The 17,669-nt window shown below is 48.9% G+C and overlaps 1 protein-coding gene across 6 annotated transcripts in view; it reads left to right on the top strand.

Annotated features, from left to right (window-relative positions):
- Positions 1–17,669, top strand: part of Ptch1 (patched 1) — a 67,647-nt gene that overhangs the window by 28,608 nt on the left and 21,370 nt on the right. For all 6 annotated transcript variants that reach the window (XM_047526185.1, XM_047526186.1, XM_047526187.1 and 3 more), the window contains 12 exons: positions 3,143–3,212; positions 3,319–3,410; positions 4,812–5,010; positions 5,329–5,450; positions 6,231–6,378; positions 7,163–7,294; positions 7,664–7,819; positions 8,447–8,545; positions 9,461–9,586; positions 14,409–14,527; positions 15,045–15,447; positions 15,878–16,187. In XM_047526185.1, coding sequence (XP_047382141.1) covers positions 3,143–3,212; positions 3,319–3,410; positions 4,812–5,010; positions 5,329–5,450; positions 6,231–6,378; positions 7,163–7,294; positions 7,664–7,819; positions 8,447–8,545; positions 9,461–9,586; positions 14,409–14,527; positions 15,045–15,447; positions 15,878–16,187 — 1,976 coding nt within the window. The remainder of the gene's footprint in view (positions 1–3,142; positions 3,213–3,318; positions 3,411–4,811; positions 5,011–5,328; positions 5,451–6,230; positions 6,379–7,162; positions 7,295–7,663; positions 7,820–8,446; positions 8,546–9,460; positions 9,587–14,408; positions 14,528–15,044; positions 15,448–15,877; positions 16,188–17,669) is intronic.

Raw genomic sequence — 17,669 nt, 5'->3', positions numbered from 1 at the left:
GTCGTGTATTCCTTATGCAAAATACTCAGGGTCAGAACTGTTTCTTTTTCATTTTGTTTTCTTTTTTATTTTTTGATTCTAGGTTTTGGAGTAGGGGGTATTCCTCATGAGATATCTATTCTGGGGATAGGACCAAAGTCTGAACATAAAATTCATTTGTGTTTCAAATATAGTTTCTATCCGTAGCCAGGTGACCTGATATAACATTTTTAGCAATTCATGCACGAAACAGAGTTTTAGGGTGTGGAATTTTTCCACTTGGTAGCATCACGTTGTCACTCAAGAAGTCTTGGACTCTGAAGTATTTCAGATTTTCAAATTAGAAACGCTCAGCCTGTGCTTGATAATGTTTTTTTGGTAAGTATCTTGGTACCACCTCCAGTGACAATGCTTCTGACCCACTTGGGTGACCGTATATCTGGGCTATTTCATGTTCCTTTGCCTAAGGTGTTGTTTTGTTTTGTTTTGAAATTGATGGTATTGTTAACATAGTGGTCTTAAGCTATTTTCAGAGCAGCTATATTTTGAATTGCCTTTATACAACTTATAACAATGCTAAGGAAAAAAAAAAAAAAAGCACACAGAGAGCCAAACTGGGAAGTAGTTCCTTCTTTACTTTTTAGCCATAGTTGACCTGTGTCATCAAGCAGATAGGTTGGGGGAGCCTCCCTGGGAATTCTTTATACATGAAGTAGATTCACACCTTCTTTAAAAATGCACCTGTTCTCTTCATTTAACAATGCTGTGAGTCAAGTGAAAGTTTAGGAAGTGTTCTAGAACAGAACAATCCTTGTCCCAATGTATCTAAACTGCTGGTCACTTCAGGACAGGAACCACACATGTCCATTGTGCAGACTGGGTGGTTCAGTTTTTGATTGACTGACGGCTTGTTAAGATGGCCATCCCTAAACCCCACTTCCAGAGGACACTGAGTGGGCTGCTCCAGCTCTGTTTAACTCCAAGGGGTTGACGTGACTTTGTTTACAGTGAAAGTGAGGAAACAGCAACATAGACATTCAGGGACTGCAGAGCCTGGGACAGGGTGCAGGTAGGACTTTTGCTTGTCCCTGTTCTGACTCACTGCCTCAGGGTGTACCTGGATTGGCCACGGGGCCCATTCTGACTAGAGCAGGACCCTAGGGACACCACAACTGGGAAAGTCGTCTGTCAGCTAGCTGTCTCATCCTAGGTGGTTCCCAGGTCAGTGTGTGCAAAGGGACTTGGGGAGCCAAGAGGAGGTGTTTCAGCACTGGGTCAGGCCAGCTCGCCACCCCGCCACCAGTCTGTAGAAAAAGCTGTAGGGAAGGCGGAAACCCAGTGCAGTTTGCAAGGGAAGAATTTGAAAAAGCCTGGAGGCGGATGTTAGAGACGAGTTCCTGTGTGCTGAGGACGTTGTTCAGAAACGGAGCCCCTGCTCGGAGAGGGCTAGGAGAAGATTTGAGGGTCTGCAAACTGAAATTACACCTTTAAGCTAAGATGGAGCCAGGGAAATGTTGTGTGCTGTCATGAACTTTGGAGATGCAGGTGAGAGCTGGGTTGATGGCTTAGTGTGGTGGAGCACTTGCCTCAGGAGGCCTGTGAGGGAGGCCCTGGGTTCCATCCTCAGCACCATGTATAAATCAAATAAATCAAACAAAGCTCTTGTGTCCATCTACAACCCAAACTTTTTTTTTTTTTTTTTTTAAAGAAGGCATGTGTAGTTCAACCCCCACTCCCCCCTCCCCTTTTCTTTTTGGTGAAAAGACTGAGACTTAGGCTTATGAGAGCCCTCATCTAAGTTCATGTGACCACTAAGTGATGGAGCCAGGTTCCAAACCCTTGTCTTCTGGTTCTGAGGCCAGTGACTGCATAGCCTTGCCCTTGTAAAACCAGCATGAGTAAGAGTTAGTTGATCAAGTGGTACTGAGAACCTATGAGTGTTGGGTATTCTGTGTTGGTGCTCTACAGAATTAAAATACATGTGTGTGTATTCGTATGTGTGTTTTATGCGCGTTTATATGTGTGTTTGTACACATGTGTCGTGTGTGTGTGCATGTGAGTATGTACATTTACAGGCACACACGTACTTGAAAGATTTGGATGGGTGGGTAAAGGGACAGCTGGACAGATACACGGGTGGCATCAGCCCTGCTCTTGGGAAGAGGAAAGACATCTGTACAGATAGGCAGGACAAAGCCAAGCTTGGGCAGTGCCCACTACAGTGTCCAGGTATCCACTATGGACTGGGGCTCTAGAAAAGGGGGCCATTTTCATCAGCGCTGGTCCAGGCTTATCAGCAGAAAGGTGACATTTAGGAAGGTCCTGGGAGGAGGCACAGGGAAGAGGCTGAAGTCTAGAGAGCTCCCTTGGATGAAGACAGGCCTCCCTGTGGAGATCAAGAAGATGGGTGGAATTTTGTTTTTATTTTTGTTTTTTTTGTTTTGTTTTGTTTTTACTTCTGATGAATTCCCCTTCCAAATTTCCTATTTTTCATCATTCAGCTTATCTCCCTAACACATTCAGAAAGCATGGGTTTGCGCAATACCCTTCTAGAGATAAAACTTTGAGTTAATTCTTGATCTGTGTATTTAATGTGATTTCCGTAAGACAAGAACAGAAAGGACTGTGGAGTGGGACTTCAGTCCACCCCACAAATGTCCTTTTATTATGTTCTTAGTTAAGAGCAGGAAGTTTGTTTCGAACCCTGCTTATGAATAAAAATGTCAGTATACAGCATCTGTATAAGTTATAACGTATAGGATATTCTGCATGAATACATCATAAGCCTCATGGACTTGACCCCCACTTGTTTTGAATTCGTGATGATTCAGCTGGGCTGCCTCAAGTTGATTAATGTATGTGGAAAAGCAGATTAATGGTGTAAATAAGATTATTGGGAAAACACTTAAGAAAACAAGACTTTTCAAGTACTTTGGTAGCATTCATTTACATAAACACCCCACATGTTAATTACAATCGAGTATTATCTATTCATTAGAGCAAGCTTTCTGGTCTCTCCACTTGGCAAAAGCCCTGCTAGTTTTGACAGATGCTTCAAAGTGATCGAAACTGCAATTCTTTTTATATGTTCTGTTGTTCTGATTTTGCACTAGTTTCCTTTATCACCATGAGAAATTTTTGTCTCTGCTTTTCATTCCAACAGGCAGTGGAAATTGGAACACTTGTGCTACAAATCAGGAGAACTTATCACAGAAACCGGTTACATGGATCAGGTATATTTTCTTGTCTGCAAAAAAAAAAAAGATCTCAAAAATTCTGGAAAACACCCCAGTGGATGTGTTTGCCTAATGCACAGCCTGTTCTTTTTCACCTTGACAGATCATAGAATATCTTTACCCTTGTTTAATCATTACACCTTTGGACTGCTTTTGGGAAGGGGCGAAGCTACAGTCGGGGACGGCATACCTCCTGTAAGTGTCCTCCCGTCTTCTGACGTCTGACTTCTGAATTCCTAAGACGCAGGGTTTCTGACGTTGCTCATCATTGTTGATTCTATTTCAGTTCTGAACAAGAAATAAAAACATTGAAATTCCATGTGCATTTTTTGAGTGAATAGTGGGGGAAGAGGGGATTCCAGCAGAATGGTTTTCCCCTTTTCAAAAAAAAAAAGTTCGGTAGGCATCATTAAGTTTCATTCACTTTTACCAGCCTATTTATATGCAAATAAAATGCAAATCATTGCAGAGTATGTGCGATTTTGTTTTAACTCTTTATAAAATGTGGTTTTGCAGGCCAGGCGCTTAGATCTTTAACTTATTTTTTAAGAAGGAAGTTTGTTGGTGGGTGCATGTCAGAACAAAATATTTCAAGGGAAACTTCAAGATCTTCTTGTGAAGTAAAATACGAACCTTTGTTTGGATCATATTGGTGACATTTAAGGAGGAAGTGCCCTGTCTTGGAAGGCCCTGGTCGGGGATGCGTCACAGTCTAGCAGTTGGATATTATACATACCGCGTCTTTTAAAGAGTGATTGTTAATCGGTGTAGACATTTTCAGTTAATTATGCAAGAGTTGGTGCTTGGGTTATTGTTTCTGTCCTGGCTTGCACATATCTGCAAAAGCAATTTGTAGTGGCCATCCCCTGACCTTCCGTGTGCAGTTTTAGATGGGAAATAAGGGGTTTTGTGTTTTCTGGTTGGGAGATTCTGAATAATGACTTCAGCCTGGTTAAGCAGCTACAGTGTGGTTTGAACCACATAACAGGCAGCCAAAAGCCTTTCTGGTCTGTCAACAGCACAAATTCAAAAGTGAGTGTGGGGGGAAGCGACTGTGATGGTGGTGATGGCAGAGGCCGCGGGGGGCTCGCCCGCCCGGCTGCCAGGCTGTCGGGGAGAGTGCATGAGTATGGAACCGTTAAAGGGAACAGAGATCAAATGTTTTGATCGATGACATTTGCGAAGTATTTATTAGGCCAGCGAGTGCTAATTTGACATTGCGATCCCCACCCCGCCTTTCTCTTCCCCTTGAGCTTTGGATCTCAGTCCTCTGGTTGGAAATATCCATTGGCTAATTTTTTTTGATATAAGATGCCATATACTGTCAATTAAGATTGATTTGCTGCTCCCATTAACTCAAGCCCTGTGCTTGCCATTTTCAATCATGAATTATTTCCCTGACTGAAGTTTGCATGCAGACCTACAGGAAAGGACCATTTATATTTTTATGCCCGAGTCCCAGCATTACCAAAAAGCCTCTCGCAATGTGGATACAAAACATGGATACAATGTGGATACAAAACATGCAGATGTGTGACTCTTCTCGGGAGTTTGAAAGTTACCTTTCATGGTCTCCCCTCCTGATTTCTTTCGCAGAGGTAAACCTCCTTTGCGGTGGACAAACTTTGACCCTTTGGAATTCCTGGAAGAGTTAAAGAAAATAAACTATCAAGTGGACAGCTGGGAGGAGATGCTGAATAAGGCTGAAGTGGGACATGGGTACATGGACCGTCCCTGCCTCAACCCCACCGATCCCGACTGCCCCGCCTCAGCCCCCAATAAGAACTCAACCCGAGTGAGTGCTACCCTGAACCTCCCAGAGGGGCCAGGGAGAAAAGCTGCTCTATTTCCATTTATAGTTCCCTTTATTATTTTCACATTTAATATTTCATTCCCCACGATCTCTTCTTTCTTTTCTCCTTTCTTTTTTTGCCTATAGAACTACGTGTGTTTATAGAGCTGAATTTTGCTGTAAGATTTGCCGTACGCCTCTCATTAGCCTCGTTATTAATGTTCTCTCTGAAACAAACAAGCCCTTAATGTACTGGATTTTAACAAGGCATGTGACCTGCCTACTAATTCCCGTAATTATGTGGCTGTCTTTTTATTTTAGCCTCTTGATATGGCCCTTGTTTTGAATGGTGGATGCCATGGATTATCCAGAAAATACATGCACTGGCAGGAGGAACTGATTGTGGGTGGTACAGTCAAGAACAGCACTGGAAAACTTGTCAGGTAATCCGGCACACAGTAAAATGCAAGCCATCTCTTTTCTCCTCTTTTCCTTGAAAACCACTCCCCCCCGACATCTGCAGGTATATTTGTATTCATACTTAACCGTTTTCCTGGCTCACCCTATGGTGTAATCAAGTATTAGGAAATATTAACAGACCACACCAGTGTGAAAAGGCAGCTTGCGGGGAATCTCTCTAAGGGATTTGTAGTTTACATCAACGTGATTGTTGACCTGAGGGTTTTTAGAGATCAGGGCATGCATACAGCAGGCAAGAAATGCCCGTCAGAGCAGGTATGAGCCGGGCAGTGTCCGTACTGTTAAAACAAAAAGACCAAGAACTAAAAGCTAAGCAAGAGCTGCCGCCTGGGCCGTGGTGGACTCGGGGCAGTTGAGTATCAGGTGTGCGACTGAGATCTCTCCCTTGGGAAAGCCGCCATCCGGGACTTCACCGTGGAGTGTGTTGCTGAGCCCAGCGGATCTGGTCAAGCTATCTACTCCTCTCCCCTTCCTGTTGCATGGAATAGAAACTGAGAAAGGAAATTGCCTATTAATTTAATTTTGGGGTCTATCTGTAAAAGGTTTGTAAGGTTACACCTTTAATATGGTACATCAATCTATTAAATAAAGTAACCAGCCTGGTCCCCTTTGAATGGAAACACGTGCTTACGTAGGCGGGAAGGGCTGCGGTGGGCAGCCAGCGGGGGCTCTGGCTGGGGGCTCACGCGTGGGAACTGCTTCCAAGGAGTTCTGATGGACCTTCCCTGGCTTCGCCCACATAGCGCCCACGCCCTGCAGACCATGTTCCAGCTGATGACTCCCAAGCAGATGTACGAGCACTTCAAGGGCTACGAGTATGTGTCGCACATCAACTGGAACGAGGACAAAGCGGCAGCCATCCTGGAGGCCTGGCAGAGGACGTATGTGGAGGTAAACCCACCTCAGAGGTGGGGGTGGACTGGAGGTGGCCTCCCCTCTCTCCTCCTCACCCATCTTTAAAACTCAGGTTCCATTACGCTCATTCTGACACAGATTAAAATGCCGGGAATTTGATGGGATGCAAGCTTTCCTTTTCCTGATAGCGAAAGCCTTGGCGTGATACCCGAGAGCCGCTGACTCTAATCAGGGCACCCCAAAATGTGTTTGGTAACCAGTTGTGCGCTCCTGAGTTCAGGCATAAGCACGGTTCAAAAAAATAAAAGGCGAACAGGAGAGGTGTGTGGAAAGCATTAGCAGCGCAGGCTCTGTGCACAGCTGCAGGCCTGGGTTGGGTCACGTGACAGGGGCCGGCCTTTGTTTCCCAAGCAGTGACCTCCACTGAGCTGCATGTGACCTTTGAAAAGTGGCCAGCAAATGAAGGGGTGGGGGAGCGCCTGTGGGAATGCACTGTTTGGGATTAGGGGAGACCTGGTGGGACCGCCAGTTGGTTGTAGAGTCGGGGAGAGAACAGGGGTCTTAGGCCTGGAGTAAACAGAGCGCCCTGAGTGACCTCCAGTGGCAGCGGCTCAAGCTGGCCCCCATTGGCCCTTGGTCAGCAGTAGCCCTCATTGTCCCCGTCCAAGTTCAGCCCGCCCCCCGCCCGTCCACCCGACTCACACAGAACTTTTCCTTAAAGTACCAGGAGGAGGTGTAGGGCTGGGGAGGTGCACCCCAAGACCCATGCTCTGGAGGCCTTGATCCCACTGGGGAACTTAGCCTTTTGTTGTGACCACAGGTGGTTCATCAGAGTGTCGCCCCAAACTCCACGCAGAAGGTGCTCTCCTTCACCACCACCACCCTGGACGACATCCTGAAGTCCTTCTCTGATGTCAGCGTCATCCGCGTGGCCAGCGGCTACCTGCTGATGGTGAGGACCAGCCCTGGGCTCCCGGGGGCTTTGGGTCGAGTCAGGTGGTTTGGGGGCTCGGTTTGGTTTGGGGTTCGTGTTTCCCGCCCCACGACTCACCTGCTTTTTAACCGCTCTTAACAAACACGTGCTCCACCACGGGGACGGTGCCAAGGGTGGTGCCTAAAGCGTCGCCCCCCCCCCCCCCCCGGCGGTTTCCCCATCTCGGAGCCCCCCCCACCTCCTGTGGGTTCTGTAAGGTGAAGCTGTGTCATTGCTGGATTTGACCGAGTGCTACCGCTGGGTGGGGGAGGGTGGGAAAACATTAGAATCGCGACCCAGTCTCATGTTGGGCTCTTGTTTTGTGTCCCCCACCTGTCCTGCTCGCAGCTTGCCTATGCCTGTTTAACCATGCTGCGCTGGGACTGCTCCAAGTCCCAGGGTGCCGTGGGGCTGGCTGGCGTCCTGCTGGTCGCCCTCTCAGTGGCTGCTGGACTGGGCCTGTGCTCCTTGATCGGGATTTCCTTTAACGCTGCAACAACTCAGGTACTACAGGAGCCACCGTCCACTCTCCCCGGGCTCACCCCTCACATTGGCGTCACCTAGAGGGTCTTCTGGGCTTCCCGCTAGGGTGCCGCTCGACTCGGAGAGCTGACTGCGAACGGACCACCCAGCACTCAGGGCAGTGGGCAGAGTCTGGGCGGGACTGGTCACTAGTAGAGATGCTGCACATAAAGCAGTTTGTCACTTCCTAGAACCCCAGAGATTCTCAAACCCTAGTGGGGTCAGAATCATCTGGAGGGCTTGGGGAAGCTCAGGTCGCCGGGCCCACCCCCAGAGCCTCAGGTCCTCAGGCTGAGCATTTGCGTTTCTACTCAGCTCCCAAGGATGCCATCCAGGGGTCTGGAAACCTCTCCTCCAGAGTCAGATTCCTTCTCATCTATTAACTTTAAGAAACTATTATACTTGGACCTTAGAAGCTTACGCGAGGTTCCATGAGTCGAAACTGCTCAGCTTTGGGGGTGTAAACTATCAAAGAAAGTAAATGTTCCACAGTGAGTTAACATAAGCTCCCCTCTGGGTACCTTAGGGGCACTGGGGGCCAGGCTTGGACAGGGTTAGGGTCGCTCACTGGCCCACATCCGATGCCACTCTGCTCTGCTTTCACTGCAGGTCTTGCCGTTTCTTGCTCTTGGCGTTGGTGTGGACGATGTGTTCCTGCTGGCACATGCGTTCAGTGAAACAGGACAGAATAAAAGGATCCCTTTTGAGGTAATAGCAAAAAAAAAACAGAGGAAGAAAGCTGGGGGGGGACACCCCAGGTCTCCCTGTTCTTGAGTATTTGTCCTTTAATTTTTCTCTACCTGGCCTAGTAAAATATTCCAGACCCAGGCAGAGACATGGTACTGGCTCTAAATAAATAAAACCCGCTGGAGGAATCACAGGATGGACGTGTATTAGCTGTTGAGAAGTCCCAAGAGCTCCATTTGGGATACCTTTAGAACTATGGGTGTTGTCTTAGTCAGCTTTTCGTCACTATGACAAAATACCTGACCAGAACAACTTGAAGGAGAAAAGACTTGTTTTGGCTCATGGTTTCAGAGGTTTCCGTCTGTGCTTACTTGGCGCCATTGATGCTGGGCCTGAGGTGAGGCAGAACATCATGGAGGAAGGATGTGGCAGCTGGAAAACAGAGAGAGGGAGGAAGGAGGAGCAACCAGAAGCAAGAAACCCCCTGCAGGGCATTCCCCGGGCCCCCTCCACGCTCCACCTCCTTAGTGCCATCAGCTGCAAAGCCATCAGGGGTGCAGCCACTGATGAGGTCAGGGCCCTCTGGATCAGTCACCTGCCAGAAGCCCACTTCTGATCGCTGCTGCTCTGGGGACCAAGCCTTGACGTGCACCTCTGGGGCACGTTCCAGAGCCGCTTCCAGTAATGGCCGTCCCTTCTTCAAAGCCCATGTTTCCTTCTCTGGGATTTTCTGTCCCTTTGCCTCTTCTATTTTAAATCATATTAAAAAGTGTGCCCTTCAGCCATCATCCGGCAGCTTCCTGTTGGATGGCCATGTCCATGACAACGGCTGACCCCCGGCGGTGCTGAGGAGCGCTGGGGTAGGGCCTCCGGCTGGTCCCTGTGCCGGTGTGTCTGCTTGGCTCACGCGGTCTGCGCTCTGATGTCTCCTCCCAGGACAGGACCGGGGAGTGCCTCAAACGCACGGGCGCCAGCGTGGCCCTCACCTCCATCAGCAACGTCACCGCCTTCTTCATGGCCGCGCTGATCCCGATTCCCGCCCTGCGGGCGTTCTCCCTCCAGGTGGGTCCCATGCCGCGAGGCCTGGAGATGCTCGGCAGTGCGCTGGCACTCGGCATCTCCCACCGCTCCTTCTGTCCTTGGCCACTTACAGTACAACTGCCGTCAAATAAGGTGGCGCGCCAGCACGGGGGGCTCTGGTCAGTGGGGTAGGTGCTGCTCTAAGCTTCACCCTGACGTGCCCTCTCACGTCAGGGCTTCCTCCCCTCAGGCCTTACACCCAGATGCCTGTTGCCTTACGGAGTTGCACTTCATAGTTCAAGTAAAGCAGACCCAGCCCGCAGGACCCCAGGCAGATGTTACTGATGTACAAAGACCGGGTGGATGTGGCCCAGGCCAGACAGTGACTTAAATTGAATGTCAGAAAGCGCAGGATGAGGATATGCTGGCCCTTCTCTGCCCTGGAGGACTTTCCGCAGGGTGTGTCCCTCAGGAGGCCCTTGTTCCCACCTCCCTTTCATGAGTTGGCCTCTACATTCTCTCCTGTCCCTTCTCTTTCCTTTTGGTTTCTTTTCAGCAAACTCAGAACTCCTCCCATTTTTCTACAGAGCACTTCGGCTCTCTCCCCAACCAAGTCCATTCCCGCCAGAGGTCATCGAGGTTATTTTCCCAAAGAGCCAGCATAGATGGGTCACAGGAGGGGAGATCGCTGGACCACGCTGGGAATAAATCACTGGTGCTGGCTTTAAGTTACTTGAAAGTCGTAGGACTCCCCAAAGTGGTCCAGGCAGCAGGTGAAGCAACGTGGTCAGCCCAGGTGGCCTAGGACTTAGATACCTGAAGATGTTATTGGTATTGTTTGTGAATTCCTCTCAATTTTTCAGGCGCCAGCTGTTTTCAAAGATAGGGTAAAGGTGCGCTGGCTCTCCTAGTGACAGGCCATTCCCAAGATGGCCAGGTCCCCAGAGGAAGCCACGTTTGGTGTCTCTTCTTCAATTGCTCTTTCATCAGCTCATTCAGACTGTCACTCACCAGAAGGTCCCAGGGTGGTGACCAGAACATGTTTAGAGCTTTCCTGGTCTTCTCATGTGTCACATGAGAACCAATCAATAAGTGTTTGAATTTCATTTCACGAGTGACTAACGGAGGCCGGAGCAGCAAGGAGCCTGCTGCATTTGCAGTAGAGGTTTCTCAGCATTTAGCAGGAGATCAAGTGTGAGAGAAGAGCTTGCGCAATCACCCCGGCCACCAGCCCAGGAGAAAGATATCGAAAAGGGGCATTTTCAAAACACATTTTTATTTTTTATTACAAATACATAGAAACAGACCGAGAGAGTCAGGTGCCAAAAGTACATCTGAAACTGGGGAGCAGCCCACAAGGAAAATGGGCACCTCCAGGGGCTTAGCAGGAGGACAGAGAAGGGAAAGATGCCTGGGAAAGTCCCCTGGGCACAGGCCAGCGTCTGCCCCGCCCCCTCTGGCATCTCCTTGTTCTGCGCGCAGCAGGTTCTAGTGTCCAGGTCGCTCTGGAGCCTCTGAGCGGTGTGCTTGCTCCCCCCTCCCCCGCCCATCCCATCTGCAGCCTGTCCCTTGCTGTCCCTTAGCCACTCTGTTCTTATCTGCTCATGCTCGCTCCTTCTCTTCTTCTTTTCCCCTCTCTCGCTCTCTCCTCTCCTCTCAGCACATGCGATGAGTCATCAAGGCACGCTCTGCTTTGGTGACATCCATGGTGTGGTGCTCTGAACTGCTACCTGAGCCCCCTTGTGAGCAGTAGCCTTTTCCAAACCAGTGCGCTCGGTTCTCCCAAGGTAAGCACCTCACAGAGACCAGATGAGTACTGCGGGTCTTGTGCTTCTAAGTCACTGCATCAACTTTCCAAAATTGCACCTGCAGCTTCCAAGAGCCCTCTCTTAGAGAATGACTTCCCATGATACTTGCGTTCATTCTCTCTCTCAAAAAAAAAAAAAAAAAAAAAAGAAAGAAAGAAATGGAGGGGGAGGATAAAATGGACAAGAAAGGGAAAATGTGGCATGTTTTGTGCAGTGGCCATCAGAAGTTTTACCCTGGTTCCTTTTCAAAGGCATTGACATTCAAAATCAACCACGAGAGGCGTCTCTTTCTTTTAGTGGCCTGTATTAAGCTGTGACTCTGGGTATTTGTGTGTGTTTGCGGCATGCTACAGGTAAACAGGAGACCCAGAGTGGGTCTGTCCCCTAATAGATTCACATGACCTTAGGATCTTGTAGCCTAATCTCAAAAGAGATTTTTTTCCCCCCAGAGAAATTGTCATATGCCTCCTTATCAAACTTGATTCCTCTGTCCAGTTGCCACCTCTATGCCAGAAAGCTTTGGCACCATCTGCAGTTCTTTGGGACCGGTGACCTCACCAAGTCTGAGCTGGAACCCAGGGGTTTTGGCTCTTCAGTGAAACCTTCCAGAAGAGAATCCCTGCTTGTTCCAATAGTATGAGGATTTAGACAGGGCCTCCTGCAAGTGGTGTCTCAGCAGGGTCACTGTGGATGCTTTGGGATTAGGGACATTTTCTTGAAGCACAGTAGTTTGAATCGATTCACAGTGCGAGATCATTGCCATCAGTGTTTGATTCACTGAGAATGAACGCAATGCCCTTCTGCCTCCGCAGTGACCCTTCTCTTACTGAGGAATCCTTGCTCTTCGTAGTTGCTGTTTTGGTGCGTTTCTGAGGACGTTGAAGTTCTGTTTTCTTGGCATACTATGTCTCTCCCTGTGTTTGTAATATTTCATTTAAAAAATGAGTCACATGGGACGCTGCTTTGGGGTTCTTCTTTCATCCCTCCGTTTCCACCTCAGGAGACAGACCAAGTGTCTGTCAGATTTCTCTGACTGATAAGGCGCAGGATCAACAGCTCCCTGGCCACCGTGCGCAGCAGCACGTGGGCTGCCTAGGTATGCTTTGCCTGTCAGAGTCTCTGCCCTCATCCTGGTGGACTTCTGCCCACAGTGAGGTGCACAGTGTATTTCTTCATCTCACTCCCGAGTTGTAAATACGACCCAAGGTTAAAAAGTGGAAGAGATTCGGCCCCCAGGACATTTTCCTGGAAAATCACCTTTCGCGTCGCACCTGTTTTCCCGGCATTCCCTGCTTAATGGGTCACATGGTCCACCCCAGTCCGGGTTCACCCTCTCAGTGACCGGATCTTATAAGAACTCATTCTCTGGAGGGCTTGGTGTCAAGGCTCCAAGTGAATCCAGTTCCCTGGGGACATCGGTAACAGTTTCTGTCAGTAACAATAAGAGTGCCCACCTCCTGGTTGCTGTGGGAAGCGAATCGTGCATTAGCCACCAGTATCCCATCGCTTCTTGTGGTACTGAGTGACTGAGGCAGTGCCTGTCCTGTTTCCTCTACATGGAGCCTCTAGGCCTTCCCTGCTCCTGCCTGAGCCCTGCAGAGCCATATCCTAGGAAACCTTTGACAGTCGGCCCTCCCACCCCACCCCACCCCACCCCCACGCTCTCCCTCTGAGCTGCTCAGGAACCTGGTTGGTGTCAGCTTTTATCATTATGCACCATAGAATCTGTACATTCTGTGCATCAGCTGTGTAATTTGTAGCGTCTGTCTTCGAGCAGCCCTACAGATCTTTACATCTCCAGCACCCAGCGTAATACTGGATTTTAAAAAGAAAAGTGTGTGCTTCTTCGCTAACCTCTCTGGCCGTGGTAGCAAGGTGCTGCTCTGTGTAGGCCTGTCGGATGTGGGGTAACGTGCCTTGCGTACATTAGATGGTAAGGTTACATGTCCTGTGATTTTTAATGGATGAGGAGTTTTTCAAGACAAGACTCGCAAAGAAAGAGGAAAAGTAATCTTCAGATGGAGACTCTGTTATTTTATGGTTTTGGAGACTTGATGGGGATTCATTATTGGAAGGCAGACCTTAGACTTCCTGCTTCACCTGGAGCATAAATTCACAATTCCTTTCAAAGGCCTCTTGTGAGGTTCTCTGTGGTCTGTCAGGTGCCAGTTACAGCCACACTTCCTTTCCTCCGTCTGAGCTGTTTACCTAGTTGGAGAAGGTCTCCTTTAGAAACCTCCTACGAGTTTTTAATTTTCAAGCAAACTTCTGATGATTTCCTGGCTACTTGGCATTCCAGGTCCACTTTTTCTTTTCTGAACGGGTCTGTCCTCCGTCGACTCCCCCTGTTAACAGCCTGATTTTGTAATTTTTACTAGGTCAGCAGGAGATTTGCCAAAGCACTGCAGAGTCCAGCCCTGTGTTTATTCTAGGTTACGGCGTGACTTTTGAATCCGCACGTATTTATTCTGCGTAGTATAATCACACACAGGAATGTCTTTCTGCTTCGCTCTCTCTGACCTCCTCTGTTCCTTGCTCACACACCCCACAGGCTGCTCCTGAGGCTACTTGGAATGTGCCTATTAAAAACCTCAGGGGACGTGTGTGAAACTTTATTTCATGTTTTAAAGGTGACATTTTGATATACAGATTTCGAAGTGTAAAATCAGGGCTGAGTGAACTCTCAGCAATGCCCTGGAAGGGAAATGTGTCTCTCTGTTTTGAGATAAAACATCTCAAGGACGTCCTCAGTTCTGCCTTTGGTCTGGTTGGGTTACCAGCAAGACAGGAGTAATTTGTTTGGTTCCTACATTCACACCTCCTGGGCTCGTGGAATTCCTGGAGATGGGAAGGATCTGAGGGACAGGGACCTCTTTTAGCCAAATGATCTCCTGATGATGGAGAGGAGAGAGGTGACTAGAAACTCCACCATTTCCCACCGCGTCCCCCGGCAGCAGGACAGTGAAAGGCAGATAATAGTGTTGAAAAGCACCTTTGTTTCAAAGTGCCGCCCTGGCTGGCGGGCGCGGGTGACGCAGGTTCCTCTCCTGCTCCAGGCTGCTGTCGTGGTGGTGTTCAACTTCGCGATGGTGCTCCTCATCTTCCCCGCCATCCTCAGCATGGACTTGTATCGGCGCGAGGACAGGAGATTGGATATTTTCTGCTGTTTTACAAGGTACATTTTCAGGCTGCGGTGGCCTTTATTGGTGGGGTCCAGAGGGGCACTGTTGGGGGAACCCCTCCAGTCTTGCAAGGGAAGATAGTTAACAGGGTTTGGACTGGGGCGGCAGAGGTAGGGGACAGATGGACCCAGGATTCTTGCCTGGGAGGGCCTCTGAGCCCCAAGGCTTCTCCTTCCTGCAACAGAACATTCTCACAAATCCTTCAGGTTCTGGTGGCTGTGATCCACTTTTGCTGAAGGTCAAGAGTGTCCCATAGCTCTGCGTTAGAGCAGAGCAAGGTTGGAAACCATCTACCTAGAAGAAACAGGGAGCGTTGGGTACCATATTGAGGATCCGCTGCCGTTGGGCCTCTGTGGACTCCAGCAAGCCCACATCCAAGTCAGTCAGGCCCTGTTGCAGGGGTCCCCCAAAATCAGTTGTGTGAATGGGTGGCATCGGTCATCGGCGGAAAGGGGAGCAACCTCTCTGGCCATCAGCATGTAACACGCAGCGCGTCTGCCCTTCCCTCAGCCCCTGTGTGAGCAGAGTGATCCAGGTGGAGCCCCAGGCCTACACGGAGCCCCCCGGGAACACCCGCTACAGCCCCCCGCCCCCCTACAGCAGCCACGGCTTCACCCACGAGACGCACATCACCATGCAGTCCACCGTGCAGCTGCGCACGGAGTACGACCCGCACACGCACGTGTACTACACCACAGCCGAGCCGCGCTCCGAGATCTCCGTGCAGCCTGTCACCGTCACCCAGGACACCCTCAGCTGCCAGAGCCCCGAGAGCACCAGCTCCACCAGGGACCTGCTCTCCCAGTTCTCCGACTCCAGCCTCCACTGCCTCGAGCCCCCCTGTACCAAATGGACACTCTCGTCTTTTGCCGAGAAGCACTATGCGCCTTTCCTCCTGAAACCAAAAGCCAAGGTAAGGTACCGCCATGTCACCCTTCCTTCCTTCAAAGGCAATGGAGCCAGCTCCTTGGGAATCACCAGACGGCTTCCACTTTTCTTCTTTGGCCATCTTAAGAAAAAAATGTGTCTCAGTGTGCTGTCCATTAGGCTGTCAGGAGTCCATCCCGCAGGGCTTGGGCCACGAGCTCATCTTCGGTAGGGGAATCTGTGTGGCTGGTCTTCCTGTGAGTTTAGATGGACTCCTTATGCTGTAGACATTTTTATTCTCCAAAAGGTTCTTTAGGAATGTGCTGCTAGGAGTTTATGCTTCCCCCTCTGGGACAGTGAGCCCTGCAGGCTGAGCCTGGGCCAGCATGGTGGTAAAAGGCAGGGCAGACGCTCCATGCACGTCATGGAGAATCCCGCCGTCCCTCCAATCTGATCCTGTGCCTCTTGTCTTGCAGGTCGTGGTGATCTTCCTCTTCCTGGGCTTGTTGGGGGTCAGCCTTTACGGGACCACCCGAGTGAGAGACGGGCTGGACCTGACAGACATTGTCCCCCGGGAAACCAGAGAGTATGACTTCATCGCGGCACAGTTCAAGTATTTTTCTTTCTACAACATGTACATAGTCACGCAGAAGGCAGACTACCCAAACATCCAGCCCCTGCTCTACGACCTGCACAGGAGTTTCAGCGCCGTCAAGTACGTCATGTTGGAGGAGGATAGGCAGCTTCCCAAGATGTGGCTGCACCACTTCAGAGACTGGCTGCAAGGTGAGACCGCAGGCTGTCTCCTCTGGCCGCCTCCGCTCTTGGCTGCTCACCTGGACGGTTCTCCCTGTCCCTTTGGGAAGGCAGTAGATCTTGATGCAGCTCTGATGTTGCATTTCACCGACTTCGAAGCAGTGCTTAGAATCCGTAGGTAGCCTGCTTCTGCAGCCGCCTCCCCAAACTGCCTTGAACCTGTAAAACAGGGCAGGTAACCCGAGCCGGTGGCGCAGGAACTTGTGTATGAATTTACGAGTCCACATTAGGAGAAGGGGAAGTATGTGATAAAATATGGAGCCCTGTGGCTTTTGTTACTCTTTTCTTTGGGTCGGTGGCTCGTTTGGGGACCAAGTGAATCCAGTATTGGTGGATTTGTAGACTCACTCACTGCCAGGTTATCGGTTGTAGCCTACCTCACCAGTGAATCTTGAATCAGCAGTGGATATAAGTTAACATTCCATACTTTGATCATCTTTAAATAATTATTTTTAATGGACTTAATTTTTAGAGCAGTTTTGAGTGATCAGCAGAACTCAGTGCAAGGGACAGAGCTTCTCACATCCCTCTTTACCTCACACACAGCCTCCCCTCCCATCACGGCCCCCGCCAGAGCAGTGCATACGTTAACATCAGTGTCACTCAAAGTCCAGAGCTGACATTCAGGTTCATTTTGACCATCTTCTTCTGATTTGACCAACGAAGTACGTTTCTTAATGCTTAATCACATTTGATATTGTTTCACAAATAATCAAAATCTGCTTTAAAATGCCTCTCTTGGCCCTTACCTTGCTCTCAGAAACATTTCTAGGAAATATTAGTCAACTGGAGAAAAAAAAATTATCTAAATTTGCTTCTAACCGCTAGCTGACTGAATATAAATGTATTCAGTGATTCCAAGAACATCTGTTCATTTATTCTGTGTTGACACACGCGACATGAAGTAGAGAATCGGGATCATTATCCACACAATTCAAGCAAAAATGCTTTTAGTGGAATGCCCAAATAATTATAGCCCCAACATTTTTTTGGCTTAGATTAGCCAAATGATTGTCTTAATTTCCCACTTAATTAGGCTTGTTTAAACACAAATTTAAGTGTCTTTTTGGGTCTTAAGTCAATACACTTGTATGTAAAGATCAGACAGGCAGTTTCCCTGTGAGTTGCACAAGATGGGAAACAGCTTGAATTTGATTGAACTTGAACTTGATGGAAATTGGTTCAGTACAGTTTCTGGCCTTAACTTGTGTTACTAGTGCTTCGTTCATACATCGATACCAGATTTGACTTTTGTTGTGGAGGACGGTGAAGAGAACAACATGACATGTGACATGATTATTACTTTTCAACATGCTCATGGGATTAACTTGAATTTGTTCCAAGTCTGTCTTTTTTTTTTCTTTTTTTCCCTCACAGTGAGTTTCCAAAGCCATAGTTTTTAGATAATGAGTTAAAAGTTAAGATTCCCTGCTTTTCATTTTTTCCCCTCAT

This window comes from Sciurus carolinensis, chromosome 15 (assembly GCF_902686445.1).
Source record: "Sciurus carolinensis chromosome 15, mSciCar1.2, whole genome shotgun sequence".
Taxonomy (NCBI): Eukaryota; Metazoa; Chordata; class Mammalia; order Rodentia; family Sciuridae; genus Sciurus; species Sciurus carolinensis.
The sequence above is the reverse complement of the archived record's forward strand: the minus strand, read 5'-3'. Positions and strand labels throughout refer to the sequence as shown.